At 41.9% G+C, this 22,441-nt stretch overlaps 2 protein-coding genes across 14 annotated transcripts in view; one reads left to right on the top strand and one right to left on the bottom strand.

Annotated features, from left to right (window-relative positions):
- The window catches only part of pde4dip (phosphodiesterase 4D interacting protein), a 466,622-nt gene that overhangs the window by 41,632 nt on the left and 402,549 nt on the right, over positions 1–22,441 (bottom strand). For all 12 annotated transcript variants that reach the window (XM_072573987.1, XM_072573990.1, XM_072573980.1 and 9 more), the window contains one exon: positions 1,481–1,734. In XM_072573987.1, coding sequence (XP_072430088.1) covers positions 1,481–1,734 — 254 coding nt within the window. The remainder of the gene's footprint in view (positions 1–1,480; positions 1,735–22,441) is intronic.
- LOC140479803 (5'-AMP-activated protein kinase subunit beta-2-like) overlaps positions 1–22,441 on the top strand; it is a 161,788-nt gene that overhangs the window by 91,170 nt on the left and 48,177 nt on the right. The window lies entirely within an intron of this gene.

Below are 22,441 nucleotides of genomic sequence, written 5' to 3'. Positions count from 1 at the left end.
CTGGAATGAACAGTACATATGAGCTACATTATAGCCAGCAGCAATATCATGAGAGAGAGAGATTGAATGGAGAACAAGTGTTCAAAAACCTTGATTTCTTACATTTAGCTCACCAGTGAGTAGAAGCTGCTTGTTACAGATAGCCATCCAACAGAATAGCTATTACAATAACTATGGTTAAATGACAATCAGCAAACCCATAACAGTGTCTCATCACTGCAAAATACAAAGCACTTCACGTTATCCACTACTTTGTGGAGTGCAGTGCATCTTGTTATTAAAGACAATGTGGCAGCTATTCAGTGTCAGCAACATTCCAAAAACACCAGTGCTGATGTTTTCTCAATGAAGAATATTGTCCCGGACATAGAAATCTTTCTGCCCCTCCTCAAGAACACGATGGGATCTTTAACATCCAAGCTGAACTAATGGAATAGGCAAACTGGAACCTGGTTTGATGTATTTTCTGAAAGTTAGCATGTCAGATAAAGCAGTAGAAGCCAGCTCATCAAGCCCAACTACAACCTGTGATTTAAAGGTGAGAGCTGAGCCTAGTTGGCATTTTACTTGACAAGTAGAGATATCTCGTATAAATATTTGTACTTGATATATGATATTGATGCAGGTGTGAGTAATACTTTGGTGTTTTCTTTGCGAAGTGTTTGGATTGATATTGCATAAATATTTAATGGGTAGAATCCCACATTGTGCTCATAAATTTGGACAGCATCCCATGGGATAAAGTATGTATACGTGTCATAATCTGCTGTTTGTTTTGTCGTGGAGTGCAATGTTTCTGATGATTTGCCCATATTACGGGGGGGGGGGGGGTTTAGAGTTTCAGACGTGCACCCAGTTGGAATTGCTCCCGAGTTAAACTCACATCAAAGAGGCCAGCTGCATCTTATTAATCTTCAGTGAGCAGCTCAAGAGTTCCTGTGGCACTGTGGTAGTGTCCCTACATTTGGCCAGGAGACCCAGCTCAAGATCCACCTGTCACCAGAGTTATGTCATAACATCTCTGAACAGGTTAATTAGAGAATGCCAGTCTTTTAGAGTCCTCATGGTACAGCAATAGTGTCTTGAATGTGGACCTCCTGGCTCAGCGTTAAAGTCCCACCTGCTCCAGAGTTGTGCAATAGCACCTCTGAACAGGTTCATAAGAAAATACCTGTGATTGGGGCTCTTGTGATGTAGTGATCGTGTCTCTACCTCTGGACTAGAAGTTCCAGATTTAAGTTTCACCTGCTTCACAGATGTGTCTAACATGTCTGAGCAGGCTGATCGTATAATCTTTCCATTATCATGAAACTTCAAAATAATTGTTCATTTCCATTGTAATTTATTCATGCAAGTGTTGCAGAAACAAATTGGTGCACTTATTTAATCTCAATATGTATCAAACAGGTTGCAGAAACCATTTTGTTTCTTAGCTTTTGTTTGTGTTTAAAAGTTTGAATCATCTTAATTTTATACATACCTGCTGTAGTACATGTTTCAAGCTCTGCTCTCTGCTGATCATTGTGAGAGTACTCACTGCTCGAATCAACTTCATAATGAAAAACTTGCAGGTCATCATTGGTAGAATCCTGTTCCTCTGATGCGAGCGATGCCCTGTCAGACTGCTCAGAGTCTGAGAGAACGTGGCTGCTGGACGGAGTGTCTGCTCGACTCTGCAACTTGCAGTTGAGGGATTCAATGAGCTTGTTCTTCTGTTGAAGTTCTTTGTTCAGTCTGCAAATATGGTAACAATTGAATGAGAGAGGAATGAAAATAAAAACTGAAGTAACTGCTGATGCTGTAAATCAGAGATAAAATTAATATTGCTAGAAAAGCTCAGCAGGTCTGGCAGCATCTGTGGAGATAAATCAGAATTGGCGTTTCCGGTCGAGTGACCCAGCCTCAGAACCAGCTAGAGGAATCAACCACCCTTCAGACTGTGTTCAGGACAATTTCCAAGAACAATAAGTTGTAGATCCAACTAAAGATCAGACTTATTTGGATCTAGTGGTGTGTAATAAAGCAGGTTCACTGAATGATGTGAGAGTAAAAGATTCCCTAGAAAACAGTGACTGTAATACAGTAGAATTTAACAATCAGTTTGAGGGGGAGGAACTTGGATCAGAAATGAAGGTTATTATAAAATAATAAAGCACAACGCTAGCTGCTGTGTACTGGGGAAGGACTATAGCAGTAGGTTGAGGAAAAATGGCAGATATTTAAGAAAATAGTTCATGGCTCACGGCAAAGATACAGCCAAGCGAGAAAGATAGATTCGAGGAAGGGGATAAGCCAAGCATGGTTAACCAGGGAAGTTAAGGGTAGCATCAAATTGAAAATAAAAACAGACATTTGTGGCAAAGATTAGTAGTAAACCAGAGGATTGGGAAAGTTTTGAAAACCAATAAAAAACAAACAAAAAGAAATAAAGAGGGAGAAGATAAACTTTAAGGGTAAACTTGCAAGCAATTAAATATTGAGACAGACTGCAAGAGCTTCTTTAAACACATTTAAAAAAGACAGAGATCAAAATTAGTATAGGCCGCTTGGAAAATGAGGCTAGGGAAATAGTAATGAGGAACAAGGAAAGTTAGAGGAGTTGAATAAAAAATTTGCATTAATCTTTACAACAGAAGACAGTAATAGCATTCCAGAGTTACTAAATAATCAAGAGGCAAAAGGAGGGAAGGGAATAAATATAAAACTATTACTTGAGAAAAAAGTGCGAGGGAATCTAATGCAGCTGAAGACTGTTAAGTGTTCTGGACCTAATGGGATGTATCCTAGAATATTGAAAGAAGTGGTTACAGGGATAGTCGATGCACTTGTAGTAATCTTTTCAGAATCTTGAGATTCTGAGAAAGTCCCAGAGTATTGGAAATCTGGGAAAGTAACAACATTACTTAAAAAGGGAAGGTGTCAAAAGAAACAGTTAGCCTAATGTCTGTCATTTGATGGTTAGAGCATTGGCAGTTGGGATAAGGGGGTCATTTTCAGGATGGCAACCTGTAACTGGTGAAGTGCCACAGGGATCAGTGCTGGGACCACAATTATTCACAATATATAGTAATGACCTGGATGAGGAAAGTAAATATACTTTAACTAGATTGTAGGTGACACTAAGTGGGAAGGCAAGTGGTGAGTTTGGCACAAAGTGTGTACAGAGGGATATGGACAGATTAAGCAAGATTGGAAAAATCTTGGCAGATGGAATATGATGTGAGAAAATGTGAGGTTATGCACTTTGGAAGGAAGGTTAGAGGAGGAGATTATTATTTAAATGAAAAACACACTGTAGAAAGCTACAAGAGATTTGGAGTCCTCATGCATAAATCTTAAAAAGCTAGCATACACTCAACAGTTAATCAGGAAGGCAAATGGATTGTTGGCCATTATTTCAAAGCAAATGGAGTACGAAAGTAGATACATCTTGCTAAAATTATACAAAGCATTAGTTAGACCACAGCTGGAACACTGAATAGTTTTGGACCCTAAAAAAGTACATACTGGCATTGGAGGCAGTCTAGAGAAGTTTCATTAGACAGATTTTGGTATAGAGGGACTATCTTATGAGGAGACATTGAGTCAGTTCGGCATATACTGTTTAATTTGGTTAAGAAGAATGGGAGGTGACTTTATTGAAGCATACATGATTCTTAGAGAACTTGACAAGTTAGATGTGGAAAGGTTTCCTCTTCAGTCAGTAAGGAAATCAAAGGATTGTGAGAAAAGGCAGGAAAGTGGAATTGAGGATAATTAGATCAGCCATGATCTCACTGAATGGCAGAACAGACTTGATGGGCTGAATGGCCTGTTTCTACTCTGACATCTTATGGAATACCACCATCTCCGGAAAGCCACTGTCACCTCTTTGACTTGCAGCAGGTCAGTGCCAGTATCAATAGACCAGTAATCCAAAGCTTTAGGCTACTGCTCTAAGGATAAGGTTCGAATTTCACCATGTCAGATGGTGAAATTTGAATTCAATAGGAATCTAGAATTAAAAATTATTAGCCATTATCAATTGCCACAAGAGTATAATCTAGATTGCTCATGGACTGAGGGAAGGAAATCTATCGACTACACCTAGTCTGGCCCTACATGTGACAATAACATTACTCTATGCAATTAATTGTCCTCTGAAATGACCTATCAAGCCACTCAGTTGTATTAAACCTGATGAAGGGCTTAGGCCCAAAATGTCGATACTCCTGCTCCTCAGATGCTGCCTGACCTGTGTTTTTCCAGCGCCACACTTTTCAACTCTGTATTAAACCACTGCAAAGACTAACGAATCTGGATGGAACACTCATTATTAACGTAGGCACCGGAAACTAAAAACATAAACTTAGCTCTGTCTACCCTACAAAATCCTCCTTGGGACTTTTTGGGGCTGGTGTCAAAATTGGGAGAGCTGTCCCACAGAAAGGTCAAGCAACAGGCATTCTTACAGCATCAAAGTTTTCAGGCCCCAAACACCACCATCACCACTCCTGAGGTGGCACCATAGTGACATACAGTAAAGAAAAAAGGAGTGCACCTGGGAGTCCTTAACATTGATTCCGGGATCCATGAGGTTGTATGGACATCTAACACGGACAAGGAAACCACCCCAACCCCACCCCAAGCTGCTGAATCAATACTTCTCCACAGTGAACATCACTTGGTGAAACAGGTGAGGGATTTCAGCATCCACCATCAAAGGTAGCTTCATGCTACGCTGATTGAATTGGCTGAGTATTAAAGGACTGAGCTGTTAGACAGTAAGTTCCCCTCGAAGCCACAAACGTTCTGGACTTGGAACAACATCATTCCTGATGAAGGACTTATGTCCAAAACATCGACTCTCCTGCTCCTTGGATGCTGCCTGACCTGCTGTGCTTTTCCAGTGCCACACTTTTTGACTTGGAACTACATCACCAGACCTTTACTGTTGCTGGGTCAAAATCCTAAAACTCCTTATCTCACAAGTACAGCTAAAGGACTGGAGCAGTTTGGCTAGGGGCACAACTAATTCTGGAGCACATGTCTTCAGTACTATTGCCAGAATGTTGTCAGGATTTTTGGTTGCTGTTGTATCCAGGATCAATTGGCTAAAGACTGGTATCTATGACACTGGAGTCACTTATTAGATTACATTACAGTGTGGAAACCCACCCATACCCCTACATTTACCCCTTACCTAACACTACGGGCAATTTAGCTTAGCCAATTCATCTGACCTGCACATCTTTGGACTGTGGGAGGAAACCGGAGCACCCGGAGGAAATCCACGCAGACACGGGGAGAACATGCAAACTCCACACAGTCAGTCGCCTGAGGTGGGAATTGAACCCTGTGAGGCAGCAGTGCTAACCACTGTGCCACCGTGCCACCCACTCAATGTGTTCAATCATAAATTCAATGCTTCTGAGTGAAAGAGGTTGCAAATTCTTTAACCTTGACTTTTGCACTAATGCATTTAGGACATAGATAATTGTGGAGCCTCCACCTCCAGTGAGTTTCCTTATTTCATTATAAGCATGAACGATATTTAGTTGCTTGAATGTCTGCCTAAAACAGCTAATAGACTCCTTAGATCTGTAAACTAAGATTCAATTTCTCCTTATAACATCTTAAATGTAAAAGGTCAGCGATGAACAGGCACAGCCTTTGCTGAGCATGCATTGGATATTGTACTTGACTCTCAAAGTAGAGACCAAAAAGATTTTGCTATACATTATTTTTATTCTTGTGGGCCCAGGAAAATCGCTGCTCCATTGCCAGTGTGTTCAAGTGACCCCTGGCAGTATCACATCAGACCCACCCTCAGATGCAATCTGTAGGCAGCTGAACTAGCTGTTTCTTGTCCTACTGCTGCTTATAGGCTAATAGTTTGGTGGATCCAGCTCAGCAGTGCAGTAAATGAGTCCTGAAACCAAATATGGCACAGGCTATAACTGGGAACAGTTTGCTGACTTTACATCTATATAAGACACAAGTCAAAAGTTTCCTTTCCCCGACCCCATCATTTACTGGATATTTACAATCCCTCTGCCCTTCTGCTCTCTGATACTGAACGTTCTGTCCTCAGCAATGGTCTCAGTTTTGTCCCTCTGAACCCCCATCTCAATAAATTTCAGGTATGACATGATGTTGAATTTTTCTTCCATCGCTTCCATGCCCATTTCTTCCGGTGAGAGTCCTCTCCCCATCCCTCAGATTCCTTCAACACTCTCCCTCCATCTGAAACTGTATCTCTGGTCTTTTCCTTACACTTTACTTGTTCATTGAGGTCACACTGACAATTCTCAGTCATCTTAATTTCTCTGGCCCTGTTACCCATTCAAATTTATCTCTCTCTGAACTGACTGCACTCCGTGCTGTCAGATCCAACCCTGACTTTGTAATTAAGCCATCTCCTGTACTTTAGCCCTTACCCCTTCCTTTCATTCCCACAACAATGATTCGGTCCTCCACTCCTAACTTACCACTCACCTGCCTCCACATCCAAAAGGACTGTAAGCTGCCATTTCCGCTACCTCCAACAGGATGCCACAACTGGACACATATTCTTCTTTCCCCTTGTCAGCATTTCGCAGAGACCATCCCCTCCTGCTCACCCTGGTTCACTCTTCCTCTGTTCCCAACATCTCCTCACACTCCCACGGCACCTTCCTTTGCCATTGTAGAAAGTGTAATACCTGCCTTTTTACCTCCTCCTGCCTCACCATCCAAGGCCCCAGACATATCTTCCAGGTGAAGCAGCAATTTACTTGTATTGCATTCAATATTATCTACTCTATTCACTGTTCACAGTGTGGAGAGACAAAATACAGTGGGTGATTGCTTTACAGAACACCCATGTTCTGTCAGCAAAAAATGACCCTAAGTTTCCAGTTGCCTGTCACTTCAACACACCACTGTGTTCCATGCCAATATTTCTGATGCAGGCCTGCTGCAGTGTTCTGGCAAGCCTCAACACAAGCTCAAAGAAAGCAGTGTCTCATTTGCCACTTGGGACTCTGCGGCCTCTATTTGATTTGTTTTGACTTATTGTTGCCACGTGACCAAGATACAGTGAAAAGCGTTGTTTTATGTGCTATACAGGCAAGTCATACCACACAAAGTGCATCAGGATTGTAGAACAGATTACAGAATACAGTGTTACAGCTGCAAAGAAGATGCAGAGAGGGAGATCAGAATTAATATTTGAGAGGTCCATTCAAAAATCTGATGACAGCAGGGAAGCAGCTGTTCTTAAATCTTCTGTCCAATGGAAAAGGGTGGACGAGAGTATAACTGCACTGGGAGGCATCTTTGATTATGTTGGTTGCCTTTCAGAGGCAGCGGGAAGTATAAATGGAGTCAGTGAATGGGAGGCTGGTTGCATAATGGACTGAGCTGTGTTCACAGCTCTCTATAGTTTCTTGCCGTCTTGGCACCAGCAGTTGCTATACCAAAAGAGAAAATACTGGAAAATCTCAGCAGGTCTGGCAGCATCTGTAAGGGGAGAAAAGAGCTGACATTTCAGTCTAACTGACCCTCTGTTGCTATACCATGTTGAGGTGCACCCAGACGGAATTCTTTCTGTGGTGCATCTGTTTAAAAAAAAGGTAAGTATCTTTGTGGACATGCTGAATTTCATTAGCCTCCTGAAAAAGAGAGACGCTGCTGTGCTTTCTTGACCATCGTATTCATGTGGGTGGACCAGGACAGATTATAGGTGATCATTACTACCAGGAATTTGACGCTCTCAAACATCTCGACCATTGATGTAGACAGGGCGAGTACCCTCTGCTCCACTTCTTGAAGTCAGTGACCAGCTCCTTTGTTTTGTTAATTTTGATAAAAAGATTGTTGTTTTTACACCATGCTGCTAAGTCCTCAATCTCTTTTGGTAGTCTGTCTCCTCATTGCTTGAGATCCAACTTATAACAGTGATGTCGTCAGCAAACTTGCAAATGGATTTGGGGCAGACTTTGGCTTCAGTTGTGAATGTATAAGGAGTATAGAAGGGAGCTGAGTAAGGTCTGGCAGGGCACCGGTGTTGAGGATTAGAATAGAGGTGGTGTTGTCACCCATTTTTACTGATTGCGATCTATGGGTCAGGAAGTTAAGGATCCAGTTACAGAACAGGGAGCTGAGACCTAGGTCTCAACATCAAGTTCAATAACATAAGAGACCGTGCCAAATTTTTCACCCACCCCACATCCAGTCCTGTTATGACTTGGGTTGCTTTTAGTACATACACCTCGGCCCATTATCACATTATACAAATTGCAGTCAGTACAGCTCACCCATTTTCTCCTACTCTTAATTCATATTATCACTTAGAACTTAGAACATTACAAGCAGTACAGGGCTCTTTGGCCCCCAATGTTGCACTGACCTGAGGAACCAATGTGAAGCCCATCTACCTTACATTACTCTATTCTCATCCATATGCCTATGCAATGACCATTTAAATGCCCTTAAAGTTGGTATGTCTACTACTGTTGCAGGTAGTGCGTTCCACATCCCTACTGCTCTGAGTAAAGAAACTACATTTGACATCTGACCTATATCTTTCACCCCTCAATTTAAAGTTATGTCCCCTTGTGCTAGCCATTGCCATCTGAGGAAAAAGGCTCTCACTGTCCAACCTACCTAACCTTCTGATTACCTTGTACGTCTCAATTAAGTCACCTCTCAACCTTCTTCTCTCTAATGAAAAATGTCTCAAGTTCCTCAGCCTCTCTTTATAAGACCTTGCCTCTGTATGAGGCAACATCCTACTAAATCTCCTCTGAACCCTTTCCAAAGCTTCCACATGCAGTGACCAGAACTGTACGCAATACTCCAAATGTGACCGCACCAGAGTTTAGCACAGCTGTAGAGTGATCTCATGGTTCAGAAACTGAATCCCTCAACCAATAAAAGCTAACACGCCGTATGCCTTCTTAACAACCCTGTCAACCTGGGAGGCAACTTTCAAGGATCTATGTATATGGACACCGAGATCTCTCTGCTCATCTACATTATCAAGGATCTTACCATTAGCCCAGTAGTCTGCATTCCTGCTACTCCTTCCAAAGTGAATCATCTCACACTTCTCCACATTAAACTCCATTTGCCACCTCTCAGCCCAGCTCTGCAGCTTATCTATGTCCCTCTGTAACCTACAACATTCTTCGTCACTATCCACAACTCTACCTTCCATGCCCTCATCCAGGTCATTTATATAAATGACAAACAACAGTGGAACCAAAACAGATCCTTGCAGTACACCACTAGTAAATGAACTCCAGGATGAATATTTCCCATCAACCACCACCCTCTGCCTTCTTTCAGCTATCCAATTTCTAATTCTAACCGTGAAATCACCCTCAATCCCATGCCTCCGTATTTTGTGCAATAACCTACTGTGGGGAACCTTATCAAATGCCTTACTGAAATCCATATATACCACATCAACTACTTTGCCCTCATCCATCTGTTTGGTCACCTTGTCAAAAAACTCATTAAGGCTTGTGAGACATGACTTACCTTTCACAAAACCATGTTAACTATCCCTAATCAACTTATTCCTCTCTAGATGATTGTAAATCCTATCTCTTATAACCCTTTCAACACTTTACCCACAACTGAAGTAAGGCTCACAGGTCTATAATTTCCAGGGTTGTTTCTACTACCCTTCTTGAACAAGGGACAACATTTGCTATCCTCCAGTCTTCTGGCACTATTCCGGTAGACAATGACGACACAAAGATCAAAGCCAAAGGTTCGGCAATCTCCTCCCTGGCTTCCCAGAGAATTCTAGGATAAATCTCATCGGGCCCAGGGGACATCTACTTTTACACTTCCCAGAATTGCTAACACCTCTTCCTTATGTACCTCAATCCCATCTAGGCTAGTAGCCTGTAGCTCAGTATTCTCCTCAACCACATTGTCTTTTTCTAGTGTGAATACTGATGAGAAGTATTCATTTAGTCCTTCCCCTTTCTCCTCAGACTCTTCACACAACTTACCTCTACTATGCTTGTTTAGCCCTAATCTTAATCTAGTCATTCTTTTATTCCTGATATAGCTATAGAAAGCCTTGGGGTTTTCCTTGATCCTATCCACCTATGACTTCTCATGTCCCCTCCTGGCTCTTCTTAGCTCTCTCTTTAGGTCTTTCCTGGCTAACCTATAACTCTCACACACACTAACTGAGCCATAGCATCTCATCCTAACAAGAGCCTTCTTCTTCCTCTTGAAGAGAGATTCAACTTCCTTAGTTAACCATAGCTACCTCGCTTGACAACCTCTTTCCTGTCTGACCAGTACATACTTATCAAGGACCCGCAGTAGCTGGTCCTTGAATAAGCTCCACATTTCTATTGTGCCTATCCCTTGCAGTTTCCTTCACCATCTTATGCATCCTAGATCTTGCCTAATCGCATTGTCGTTGCCTTTCCCCCAGCTAAAGTAAACATCACTAAAGTAAACATAACAGAATTGAGGTTACTATCTGGTGCTCCCTTACCTCCAAATCTAATACCTGGCAGAGTTCATTACTCAGTACCAAATCTAATGTGGCCTTGCACCTTGTTGGCTTGTCTACATACTGTGTCAAGAAACCCTCCTACACACATTTGTCAAAAACAGATCCATCTAAAGTACTTGAAGTATAGTATTCCTAGTCAATATTTAGAAGGCTGGTCCCCCATTATATTGAATTAGTCCCATTTGCCTGTGTTTGGCTCATATCTCTCTCAATCTTTCCTATCCTTGAATACAGATGTAGATGAATTTACTCTGTCACTCTCGCCCCTATACAGAATCATCTTTGCTTTCCTATTCTCTACATCTCTGGAACTATCTGGAGCCCGATAGAAAACTCCCAACAGGGTAACTTCTCCTTTCCTGTTTCTAATCTCAACCCATACTATCTCAGTAGAGGAGTCCTCAAACATCCTTTCTGCAACCATAATACTGTCCTTGACTAACAGTGCCACCCCACCCCCTCTTTTACCATTTTCTTACCGAAACATCTAAATCCCGGAAGCTGTAATAACCATTCGTGTCTTTGTTGTACCCATGTCTCTCAAATGGCCGCAAATCGAAATCCCAGGTACCAATCCATGCTGCACGTTCACCCATCTTAATCCTGATGCTCCTGGTGTTGAAGTAGACACACTTCAAACCGATTTCTTGCCTGCCGGTGCCTCCTTCCAATCTTGAAATCTTAGTTCTGACTTCACTATTCTCATCATCCCGTTTACTGGAACCACAATTTACTCTTATTCAGGTTTTCTTCTGTTCTGGCATTCTATCTGTAATCTCATTTGCCTACCCCTTTCATATCTCTCTCTCTCTCTCTCTCTCTCTCTCTCTCTGAGCTGTACCTCCACCTATCCCCACTCCCACTCCCACTCCCAAATCCCCCCCCCGCCCCCACCTCCCGAACTACAGCTCCAGCATAAATATAACTTTTCCTAGCTGCTAACAGTCTGATGGACTTTCTTCCAACAGATGCTGCCAGACTCCTGAGTTTATCCAGCAATTTATTTTTGTTTTAAAATTCTCTCCCTTCAGTTGTGGGTGTGTAGAAGGTTCTGAAGCAGTGACAGCATCGCTGTCTCGGAGTCTGAAGTTTAGGTTCTGCTCCTAGTGCAGGACTTGATATTCATGGAGGATTATCAACTGGATACCAGCTGTGAAAGGTGTAAGAATGGGAGTGTGTCCTGGTCTCCTGCTTGAGGTGGATTGTATCTCAAGTGACAGAGTAGCAACATGTTTCCGGAAAATCTGGTATTGGAAAGTATGTACTTTGATTGCCTTGTATGCCATTAGGCTTCAGATGAGGAAAGAGGAATATTTGTTGGTATGTTGCATGGTAAAGGAGGTAAATGATTTTTTTTATATCCAATACCAAGAGTTAGCCTCAAGCATGGATGTAAAGTTCTCTTCTACCTCAAAAATGGGTGGAAAGGAGTACCTTCCATTCACAGATTTGTTATTAAAGAGGAAATGAAATCCACTATACTCTAAAACACATATTGTGATTCTGAACCATTTTTTTTCATCTCAGATGTGCAGGTAATAATTAACAGTCTATCCCAGACTTAATTATAAACCATGATCCAAAATAGAAGGGTTACTTAAAATGGACCCACCCAAAATGACATCATAAAAATATACCAACTGAGGAGAGAGGAAAATTTTAGAAAAGTAAAACAGAGACAGATTTCATGAAGGCCAAAGAGACTGAAATAATCCTTGTATTTCTTGTTTCTGTTGGCTTTGTTTTCAATGATTGGTACCCAAATACCTAGAATATCAGTTCTGTGCAGTGGACTGCATTATTATCTAACAATGACAATTTTTAACATGTATACAGCATATTAACTTGTACTCATGTCAACTACATTTTGCATCCATATACAATACACACTGCAGTTCATTTACCTGCATGCTCAATGTTCTGCATTGTGTGTACAACTGTGTTAACCTGTATTGTGGTTTCATCAATAAACACAAGAACTGTAGTCACCTGTAGTAACAATTGTTAATCTCTCTGCAAATGGTCTGTACCAACCAGTCTGTATTAGCCCTGTATAGAGGTTATATAATAAAACTTACGTAATTTGTACCAATCCAGATGAGACTAATTTATACATACAACAAATAAATGAACTATTTTGCATAGTTTCTTCTTCATTGTGTTGATATATAGTAACAATATTAATTTGTATATACAACGATCACACTAATTATACATAAGTACATTAACCTGTACTTACTCTATTATATGTGCTATACATTTAGGACATTAATTTATGTCTACAGAGACAAAATACTGTAAACATCAATTGTATAATTGTAAAGTAAGTACTTTAACTTGTGTAAATAGCTTCAGAGTTGCATATATTAAATATACATTCAGTATATAAAATAAGTAATAGCCATGACCTGTAAACATAGCAATTACTTTAGCCTTTTTGGGCAAGCATTGTTTGGAGTAGCTGTATAGAGTAGCTATATGGAGTAAATTAACCTACATATGCACTAAGACAAGACACTTAATCAGAATATACAGTGATATAACCCGCACTTACAGCAATTATATTGATCTAGGTATATAGCATCTGGGATGGCATATGGCATAAATATGAACATGTTAACCTGCAAATACAAAAACTAGAGTAACCTTTTGATACAAAAGAAAGTATTAAAAAAATGCATTCAGCTGCATTTAATACAGTCACATGCTTTGAAAATACAACTCCTGGTGCCTTGCACAAAACAAAATCCTGGATGCAGTATTAACCTGTATTTACAACTACTGCATTAAACTGTGAATACAGTATCTGCTTTCACTACATATGGTAATTTCACCTACATCTGTATTCAAGGATAGGAAAGATTGAGAGAGATATGAGCCAAACACAGGCAAATGGGACTAATTCAATATAGGAAACCTGATCAGCATGGAAGAGTTGGGCTGAAGTGCCTGTTTCTGTGCTGTATGAATCTAATGACTCTCTGATTGTTATCTGGTACATATAGCAATTGTATTAACCTAAATGCAAAATGAGTTGTATGTGCGAGAACATTAATATAGAGATTAACATTTACACATAGTAGCTGTAATAACCTATATATGTATATATGTAGTGTATTAATTGATCTGTGTACATACATACAGCAGCAGTGTTAATTTATAGACCATAATAACTTAAACAGACTGACCATATTAACCTGTAATAACCCACAAACACATTAACCTATGTTAATATACATGCAATAACTATATTAATCAGCAATAGAGATTGCAACAACTTACATGGAAAATGTTAACCCATATGTACAAAGAATATCACAATATACACAATACTGACATTTTTAACCTATATGTACAATGTAATTAATCTATGTACAACAACAGTATTAATTTGTATATGACTCATAAATGACAACATATGGAACTACTGCAGTTTAACAACAATAAAAACAGAGCACACACCTCCGTCTTCCTAAATCAAGGCCCAGCATCTAAAACTTGCAATGAAGTAAACCCCATCAATCTCATTACGTCACAGATATTGACTTCTCACTCACAGAACAATGAACTTTGATGACATTTTCATTGATTAACCACATTTCAAACTGATACTGTCATACTGAGTCTGCAACTTTCCCTTCCTTTAATCTTTAACTGGCTAAGTTTCCACATGTTTGCAGAGACATCATATTTCACAAAAAAACCATAACTAGCATTTTATTTACGCATTTGACAGCTTGTTTAAATAAAGGGTCTTCAGGGTACAATCAATTGTCTCACCAATTAAGATAAAGCTAGAGTGTGCTCCTTACTTGTTTAGTTCCTCTCTGCTGTTTGCAGCCAGGATCTGCTGCTGCTGTCTTAAATTTCTCAGCTGCTCATGTAGCAGACTTCGCTCTTTCTCCATCTGTTTGCGAAGTAAACTCATTTCCTTCTCCAGGTTACGGGCACTATACAAGGAGAAGGAAAAGAGGGAGTCTCTGTAGATAGGGCTGCTCCTTGACAGCATGGCCAACCACAGAGGAGCCATCTCTCAGTCAGAAGAACCTCGAGGCATTCGATGAGAAACACTGTGAGCATTTACTTCACCTTAATAAAAACGACAGGAAATCAAGCTCCATGAAGAGGGAAAGAATGATACGATTGGACATCCGCATCCACCTTCACATATGCCAAGTAGGAACAGTGAGTTCGTTGATTGTGACAGTTTTATACACAGAAAAGCTCAGATCCATTATTCTCTGACCATTCATAGTGCTGAAGACACTGTCCCAGTCAAAGTCAACAAGCTGCAGTTCTTTGCCCGTCAGGACTTGCTTTCTGTTTCTCAGTCTTGTCCAGTTTAAACTGTTAACAGAATCATTACTCCTCCCCTGCTGCCTTCCCTCCCTGCGGCTTAACACAAACGTCAAAGCATATCAACACACTGCCAAAAAGGGTAAAGGTCAACTGATTTGTCCAATAGCAAATTCTGGAACATTCCTCAAACAGCAACAAACTGATTAAATATTACCTTTTGAAAAATAAAATTGCAACTGAATGAATATAAGTGGATGTAAAAATTGACAGTTGCTGGTTAGCAGCTGCACACTGATTACAAAGCACAGATGTACCACAGAGAGTAGACCTCAATAGATTAAAACCCCCCACTCCCTACAGGATAATCCACTCAAGTACAGAATTATTGGCAATAATCCAATCAGAGGACAATTGTGGTTATTTCCCTAAAGATAATCAGAAATAATTTCAAAAAGGTCTGGCTAAAGCCAGTAATGATCAGACCCAATCCCAAAGAATTTTGGACAGGGGTGGAGTGATGGGGCAAGATAAGAAGATGCTTCTGAATAAGAATGACAGCAACATCACAGACTGAGGCAATTGTTCTGAAAAGCAGTGATACATCAACCATCCAGTATTTTCTGAACTACATATGGTTTGTGATTGTATGGGTCAGGTTTGCTGATATTGCCAGGAAGTAAACCATACCCAAACAACAGAAGACTATTTTGTAACATTCCATTGTAACTGACCATTAGTGTTTACTATTATTAAATGATAGCTAAATCTTTAATACAGAAAATATCCCAAATCTCTCTTCAGAAATGGGAAACAGATAGTAAACAGAAATAGATGGAGAACAGATAGCGAGTCATAGAGGGGGACATGAGTTGGAATGAGCACAAGACTAATGGAAAAAGTGGTAAATAAAAAATGAACATGTGATGAGGGAAATTATAGTTTCATTCTTCTTTTGGTTCAGTCAGAGAAGTTATGGCTCCTGCATTTTTGGTGCCAGAAAGACAGTCTACCAAGAAAGAAGTGGTCATAGGATCAGGAGAAGCCATTAAGTGATAAGTGTTGAGTCTAATCTGAAAGTTGATTTCCTGCCAGTGAATGTCTTCATTGAAGGGTCAATAAAAACAAACTGTATTCCTGTAGCATCTTTAAAATCCCAAGGCATTTCACAATAGGATTATAATAAAGCCAAATTAGCCACATTTTTAGACAAATGACCAAAACTTTAATCATAGGGATAGGTTTAAAAGAGTCGATGCAGACAAGTTTATGGAGAAAATAGTTTTTATAGCTGGGGTGGGGGAAGCCCACCATTTGTGGCAAAATTACACTCAGGGATGCTCAAGAGGCCAGAGTTAGAGAAGTACAGCAAACTCAGAGGGTTATGAAGCCTGGGAGGAATTTTGAAACAGAGGATGAAAATTTTAAAATGGTCTTATCCAGAACCATGTAGATCAATGAGTGCAAAGGAGATGTACAGGACTTACAATGAATAATTAAATCAACACCAGAATTTTGGACGGCCTCGAGTTTATAAAAGGTATATATGGGAGGCTGACCAGTATAGCATTATCATAGTCAAATCTAAAGCTAACCAAGGCATGAACAGATGTTTCAGTAGCAGGTAAGCTGAGCAGTGGCGACTTAGTGGTAATTGATCATTGTGAGGTAACATATGCTACCAGAGAGAGAGAGAGAAAGAGAGAGAGAGAGAGAGAGTGTGTGTGTGTCTCTGTCTGTCTGTGTCGGGGGCGGGGGGGTTATAAGCGTCTGTGAGAGAGTGTGTGTATGCATATCAGATAGACTGGGATTGTTTTCTTTGGAGCAGAGGAGACAGGGGTACGTGTTTGAGAAGCATAAAGTTATGAGGTGCATAAACAGGGTAGGAAGGAATTTTCTCCTTGGTGAAAGTATCAATGACCAGGAGACACAGATTTAAGCTAAAGGGCAGGAGTTTTAGAAGGGATGTTAGGAAACATAGTGGAAATTTGGAGCTCATTGCCTGTAAGCGTGGTGGAGGCAGAAATCCTCATAACATTTAAGCAGAGTTTAGATATACACTTGCAATGCCAAGACATACAAGACTTTGTGCCAAGTGCTAGAAAAGAAGATTAGAACAGTTAGGTGGTTACTTTTGACCAGCACTGAAGAACTTTTTCTGCGCTGTAGACCTCTATGACTCTATGAAATTGCTGCTCATCCAATAACGGACATCAGACAGCCAGTCTGACAGCTTATAGACAGTGGAGGAAGTGGGAGAGCTGGTGGTGAGGCAGAGATGGCTTTCATTAGTGTACGCATGACAACTGGCACTGTGTTTCAGATGTCGTCACTAAGGGACATCATGTGATGCTAAATACGAGTAAGCCAAGAATTGATTCTTGATGGAAACCAGAGGTAACAGTGTGGAAGTGGGAAGAAAAATGTTGCAGATGATTTGCAGGTTACCAATTGAATTTGTTCCACATAACATCAAGAAACAGCTGAAAGCACCGGATACTGCAAAGGCTATGGACTGACAACATTCTGGATAGTCCTGAAGAGTTGTACTCCAGAATGTGTTGCTTCCATAGCCAAGCTGTTCTAATACAGTTACAGCACTTGCATCTATCCAACAATGTGGAAAATTGCCCAGATACTGTATATCCTGTACACAGAAGGCAAGACTAATTTAACCCAGCCAATTACCGCCCTATCAGTCTATTCTCAATCACCAGTGAGCTGATGGAAGGAGTCATCAATAAAGCTATCAAACAGGATTTGCATAGCAATAATCTGCAGTGATATGCAGTTTGGATACTACTAAGACCACTCAGCTCCTAACCTCATTACAACCTTGGTTCAAAAATGGATTAAGGAGACGAATTCAGAGGCGAAGTGATAGTGACCAGCCTTGACATTGAGGTAGCATTTGATTAAATGTGGCATTGAGAAGCCCTACAAAAAGTGGAATCAGAAAACACTCCACTGTTTGGAGTCATATCCAGCACACAGGAACATGGTCAAGGTTGTTAAAAGTCCCTTGGTCTAACTATCGAGCGACTTCATCACTGAACTTTCCTCTACCACAAAGGTCAGAAATGGGGAAGGTTGCCGATGAGTGCAAAATGTTCAGCAACAACTAAGACTCGACGGACACTGAAGCAGTGGTAGTCTGGCGCACTGACCTCTACACCGCTGAAGCCAAACGTCAACTCGAGGACACCTCTTCCTACTGCCCCCTCAACCATGACCCCACCCCCATCACCAAACCATCATCTCCCAGACCATACAGACCCTCATCACCTCAGGAGATCTCCCACCCACAGTTTCCAACCTCATAGTCCGGGAACCCCGCACTGCCCGGTTCTACCTCCTTCCCAAGATCCACAAGCCTGACCACCCTGGCTGACCCATTGTCTCAGCATACTCCTGCCCCACTGAACTCATCTCTACCTACCTCGACACTGTCCTATCTCCCCTAGTCCAGGAACTCCTCACATACTTTCAAGACACCACCCATGCCCTCCACCTCCTCAAGACTTCCGTTTCCCCGGCCCCCAACGCCTCATCTTCACCATCGATATCCAATCCCTCTACACCTCCATCCGCCATGACCAGGGCCTCCCAGCCCTCCGTTTTTTCCTCTCCAGACGTCCCCAACAGTACCCTTCCACCGACACTCTCATTCGTTTGGCCGAACTGGTCCTCACCCTTAACAATTTCTCTTTGAATCCTCCCACTTCCTCCAGACCAAAGGGGTAGCCATGGGCACACGTATGGGCCCCAGCTATGCCTGTCTCTTTGTTGGCTACGTAGAACAGTTGATCTTCCGTAATTACACCAGTACCACTCCCCACCTCTTCCGCCGCTACATTGATGACTGCATTGGCGCCACCTCGTGCTCCCGCGAGGAGGTTGAGCAATTCATCAACTTCACCAACACATTCCACCCTGACCTTAAATTTACCTGGACCATCTCTGACACCTCCTTCCCCTTCCTGGACCTTTCCATCTCCATTAATGACGACCGACTTGACACTTACATTTTTTTTTACAAACCCACCGACTCCCACAGCTACCTGGATTACACCTCTTCCCACCATACCTCTTGCAAAAATGCCATCCCGTATTCCCAATTCCTCCGCCTCCACCGGATCTGTTCCCAGGAGGACCAGTTCCACCACAGAACACACCAGATGGCCTCCTTCATTAGAGACCGCAATTTCCCTTCCCACGTGGTTAAAGATGCCCTCCAACACATCTCGTCTACATCCTGCACCTCTGCCCTCAGACCCCACCCCTCCAACCGTAACAAGGACAGAACGTCCCTGGTGCTCAACTTCCACCCTACCAACCTTCGCATAAACCAAATCATCTGCCAACATTTCCGCCACCTCCAAACAGACCCCACCACCAGGGATATATTTCCCTCCCATCCCTTTCCGCCTTCTGCAAAGACTGTTCCCTCCGTGACTACCTGGTCAGGTCCACGCCCCCCTACAACCCACCCTCCCATCCTGGCACTTTCTCCTGCCACCGCAGGAACTGTAAAACCTGTGGCCACACCTCCTCCCTCACCTCTATCCAAGGGCCTAAAGGAGCCTTCCACATCCACTAATATCATTTATTGTATCCGTTGCTCCCAATTCGGTCTCCTCTACACTGGGGAGACTGGGCGCCTCCTAGGAGAGCGCTTTAGGGAACATCTCCGGGACACCCGCACCAATCAACCACACCGCCCTGTGGCCCAACATTTCAACTCCCCCTCCCACTCTGCTGAGGACATGGAGGTCCTGGGCCTCCTTCACCGCCGCTCCCTCACCACCAGACACCTGGAGGTAGAACGCTTCATCTTCTGCCTCGGAACACTTCAACCCCAGGGAGTGATTGCAGGAGGATTAACAAGACCAATTCCTGGGATGGCAGGACTGGAGACAGAGAATGAAATTTCAACAGTTTCCTCATTTCCTCTTCCCCCACCTCACCCTAGTTCTAAACTTCCAGCTCAGCACTGTCCCCATGACTTGTCCTACCTGCCTATCTCCTTTTCCATCTACCCACTCCACCCTCTCTTCCCTGACCTATCACCCTCATCCCCTCCCCCACTCACCCATTGTACTCTATACTACTTTCTCCCCACCCCCACCCTCCTCTTGCTTATCTCTCCATGCTTCAGGCTCACTGCCTTTATTCGTGATGAAGGGCTTTTGCCCGAATCATCGATTTTGAAGCTCCTTGGATGCTGCCTGAACTGCTGTGCTCTTCCAGCACCGCTAATCCAGAATCTGGTTTCCAGCATCTGTAGTCATTGTTTTTAGCATGTTCAAATGCAGCAAAGCCTGGTTAATGTCTAAGTTGGGCTGATAAGTGGCAAGTTGCATCACAGCATAAAGTACCAGGCAATAATCATATCCAATGAGAGAATGTAACCATTGCCCAATTACATTTGAAAGCATTACCATTGCTGAATCCTTCACTATCAATATCCTGGGAGATCCCATTGACCAGAAATTGAACTGAACTAGTCATATATATGCTGTGGCTACAAAAGCAGATCAGAGGCTAGGAATGCTGCAGTGAATAAATCACCTCCTTACTTCCGAAAATTAGTTGAACATCTACAAGTCAGGAGTGTGATGGCATTCTCCCAATTTGCCTGGATAAATGTAGCTCCAACAATACTCAAGCAACTTGCTTGACTGGCACCCTTTCCATCACCTTTAACATTCATACCCTTCATCACGGGTGCACAGTTGCAGCAGTGAGTACCATCAACAAAATGCAGTGCAGAAACTCACTCCGGCTTCTCATGATAGCACCTTCCAAACACACAGCTACTACCATCTAGACGGACAAGGGCAGCAGATATGTGCAAGTTTCCCTATACAACCCGCATACCATCCAGATTTGGAAATAAATCACCGTTCCCTCACTGCTGGGTCAAAATACTAGAACTTCCTCCTCAACAGCATTATGGGGGTTCATACACAAAATGGACTGCAACAGATCAAGAATGCATTTCCAAGTTTGCAGGGAAAACAAAGCTGGTTGGGAGGATGAGCTCTGAGGAGGATGCAGAGGCTTCAGTGTGATTTGGACAAATTGAATGAGTGGGAAAATGAATGGCAGATTATGTATGATGTGGATGAATGTGACATTATCCACTTCAGCCACAAAATGATTATACGAATGGCGATAGATTGGGAAAGATGTAAGTGCAATGAGAGCTGGGTGCCCTTGTGCTTTGCTGGAAGTAAGCATGCGGGTTCAGCAGGCGGTGAAGGTAGCAAGAAGATTAGAGCACAGGACCAAGGAAGTCTTGCTGCAATTGTACAGGGCCTTTGTAAGACTACACCTGGAAAATTGTGTGCAGTTTTGGTCTCCTTACCAGTGGGAATATCTTCTGGCTATGGAGTGATTGCAGGAGGATTAACAAGACCAATTCCTGGGATGGCAGGACTGGAGACAGAGAATGAAATTGATGACCAGACATGATAATATTGAATGGTGGAGTAGCCTTGCAGAGCCAAATGACCTACTCCTGCCTCTATTCTCTAGGATTCTATGTCAACAGATTTAAGCAAAGATAGATATTTAGAGTAGTACTGCCACAATCTCACTGAATGACAGGACAGATGCTGGGACAAAAGAGCCTACTCCTGTTCACAATGAAAAGTATTTCAACTATCCTAACATTTTACTATTTTTATTAGTTTTTAAACTGGGTATTCAGAGTTCTGTTGCAGATTGATCAATAGTTTTGTTGGTATGCTATTGTTTATCTGCGAATAACTTCTCCAAAACAAAACCAAAACAGGATGAATAGAGTCAGGCAAACTTCACCTTAAAGTTATAATAAATAAGATTTGAAGTGGTTACAATGGTAATGCTAAACCTTCAAAGGCTTAATGCCAGCCAAGCATCAAACCAGAATCTACAAGATATGTCTATGCTGAAGAATGTCCTCACAAAGTGATGAATGGTCAACTTCTGATTCTATGGTCAATGCAACAAGATTTTGCATACTCCAATTTCTTGCTTTACAGTGATAGTCATTAAACTTGACAGGTGCATATTTAGTAAAAAGAGAATCTTGGAAAAGGCTGATATTAATAAAATGCATTTATTTTACCAATCCTCCACAAGTATTTGCAGGGACTGTCATTGCTGTTCAGCAATGTTAGTAATTTGATTTTGCTGTATTTTCAGGATGCAGATACTGCAATACTTCTAACCCATGGCCAGAGAGAAGGGCGACTGTCAGTGCTCACATTGATGGCAAACCATTATGGAGAAGTGGGGCATGGCATTTGTGCTCAGAGAATGAGAGCTTTGATTGCAATGTTTAAACATTCATGTTTTTTTTTCTGATACAGGCAATCTGACTTGTAGCCAGTGCAGATTGCGAGCAGTGTCAGATCTCACACACCAAATAGATCCAAGAGGTTTCAATCACTCTGGTATTACATTGGCTAATATAGTGTGTGTTATTTTAGTATGGACATTAACCCATTGAAAATAAGTTAAAATCACGTGAAAGCAATTTTGTATCAATGTGTCAAGTCAGCGATCCACCACAGAAAGAAAACTAACCCCTCCACATACTTGTAGAGGTTTGACACAATGTACTCTATCGCATTATCACCCTTTTCT

This window comes from Chiloscyllium punctatum, chromosome 7, assembly GCF_047496795.1.
Source record: "Chiloscyllium punctatum isolate Juve2018m chromosome 7, sChiPun1.3, whole genome shotgun sequence".
In the NCBI taxonomy this organism is placed as follows: Eukaryota; Metazoa; Chordata; class Chondrichthyes; order Orectolobiformes; family Hemiscylliidae; genus Chiloscyllium; species Chiloscyllium punctatum.
This window is presented reverse-complemented; position numbering and strand designations above follow the sequence as displayed.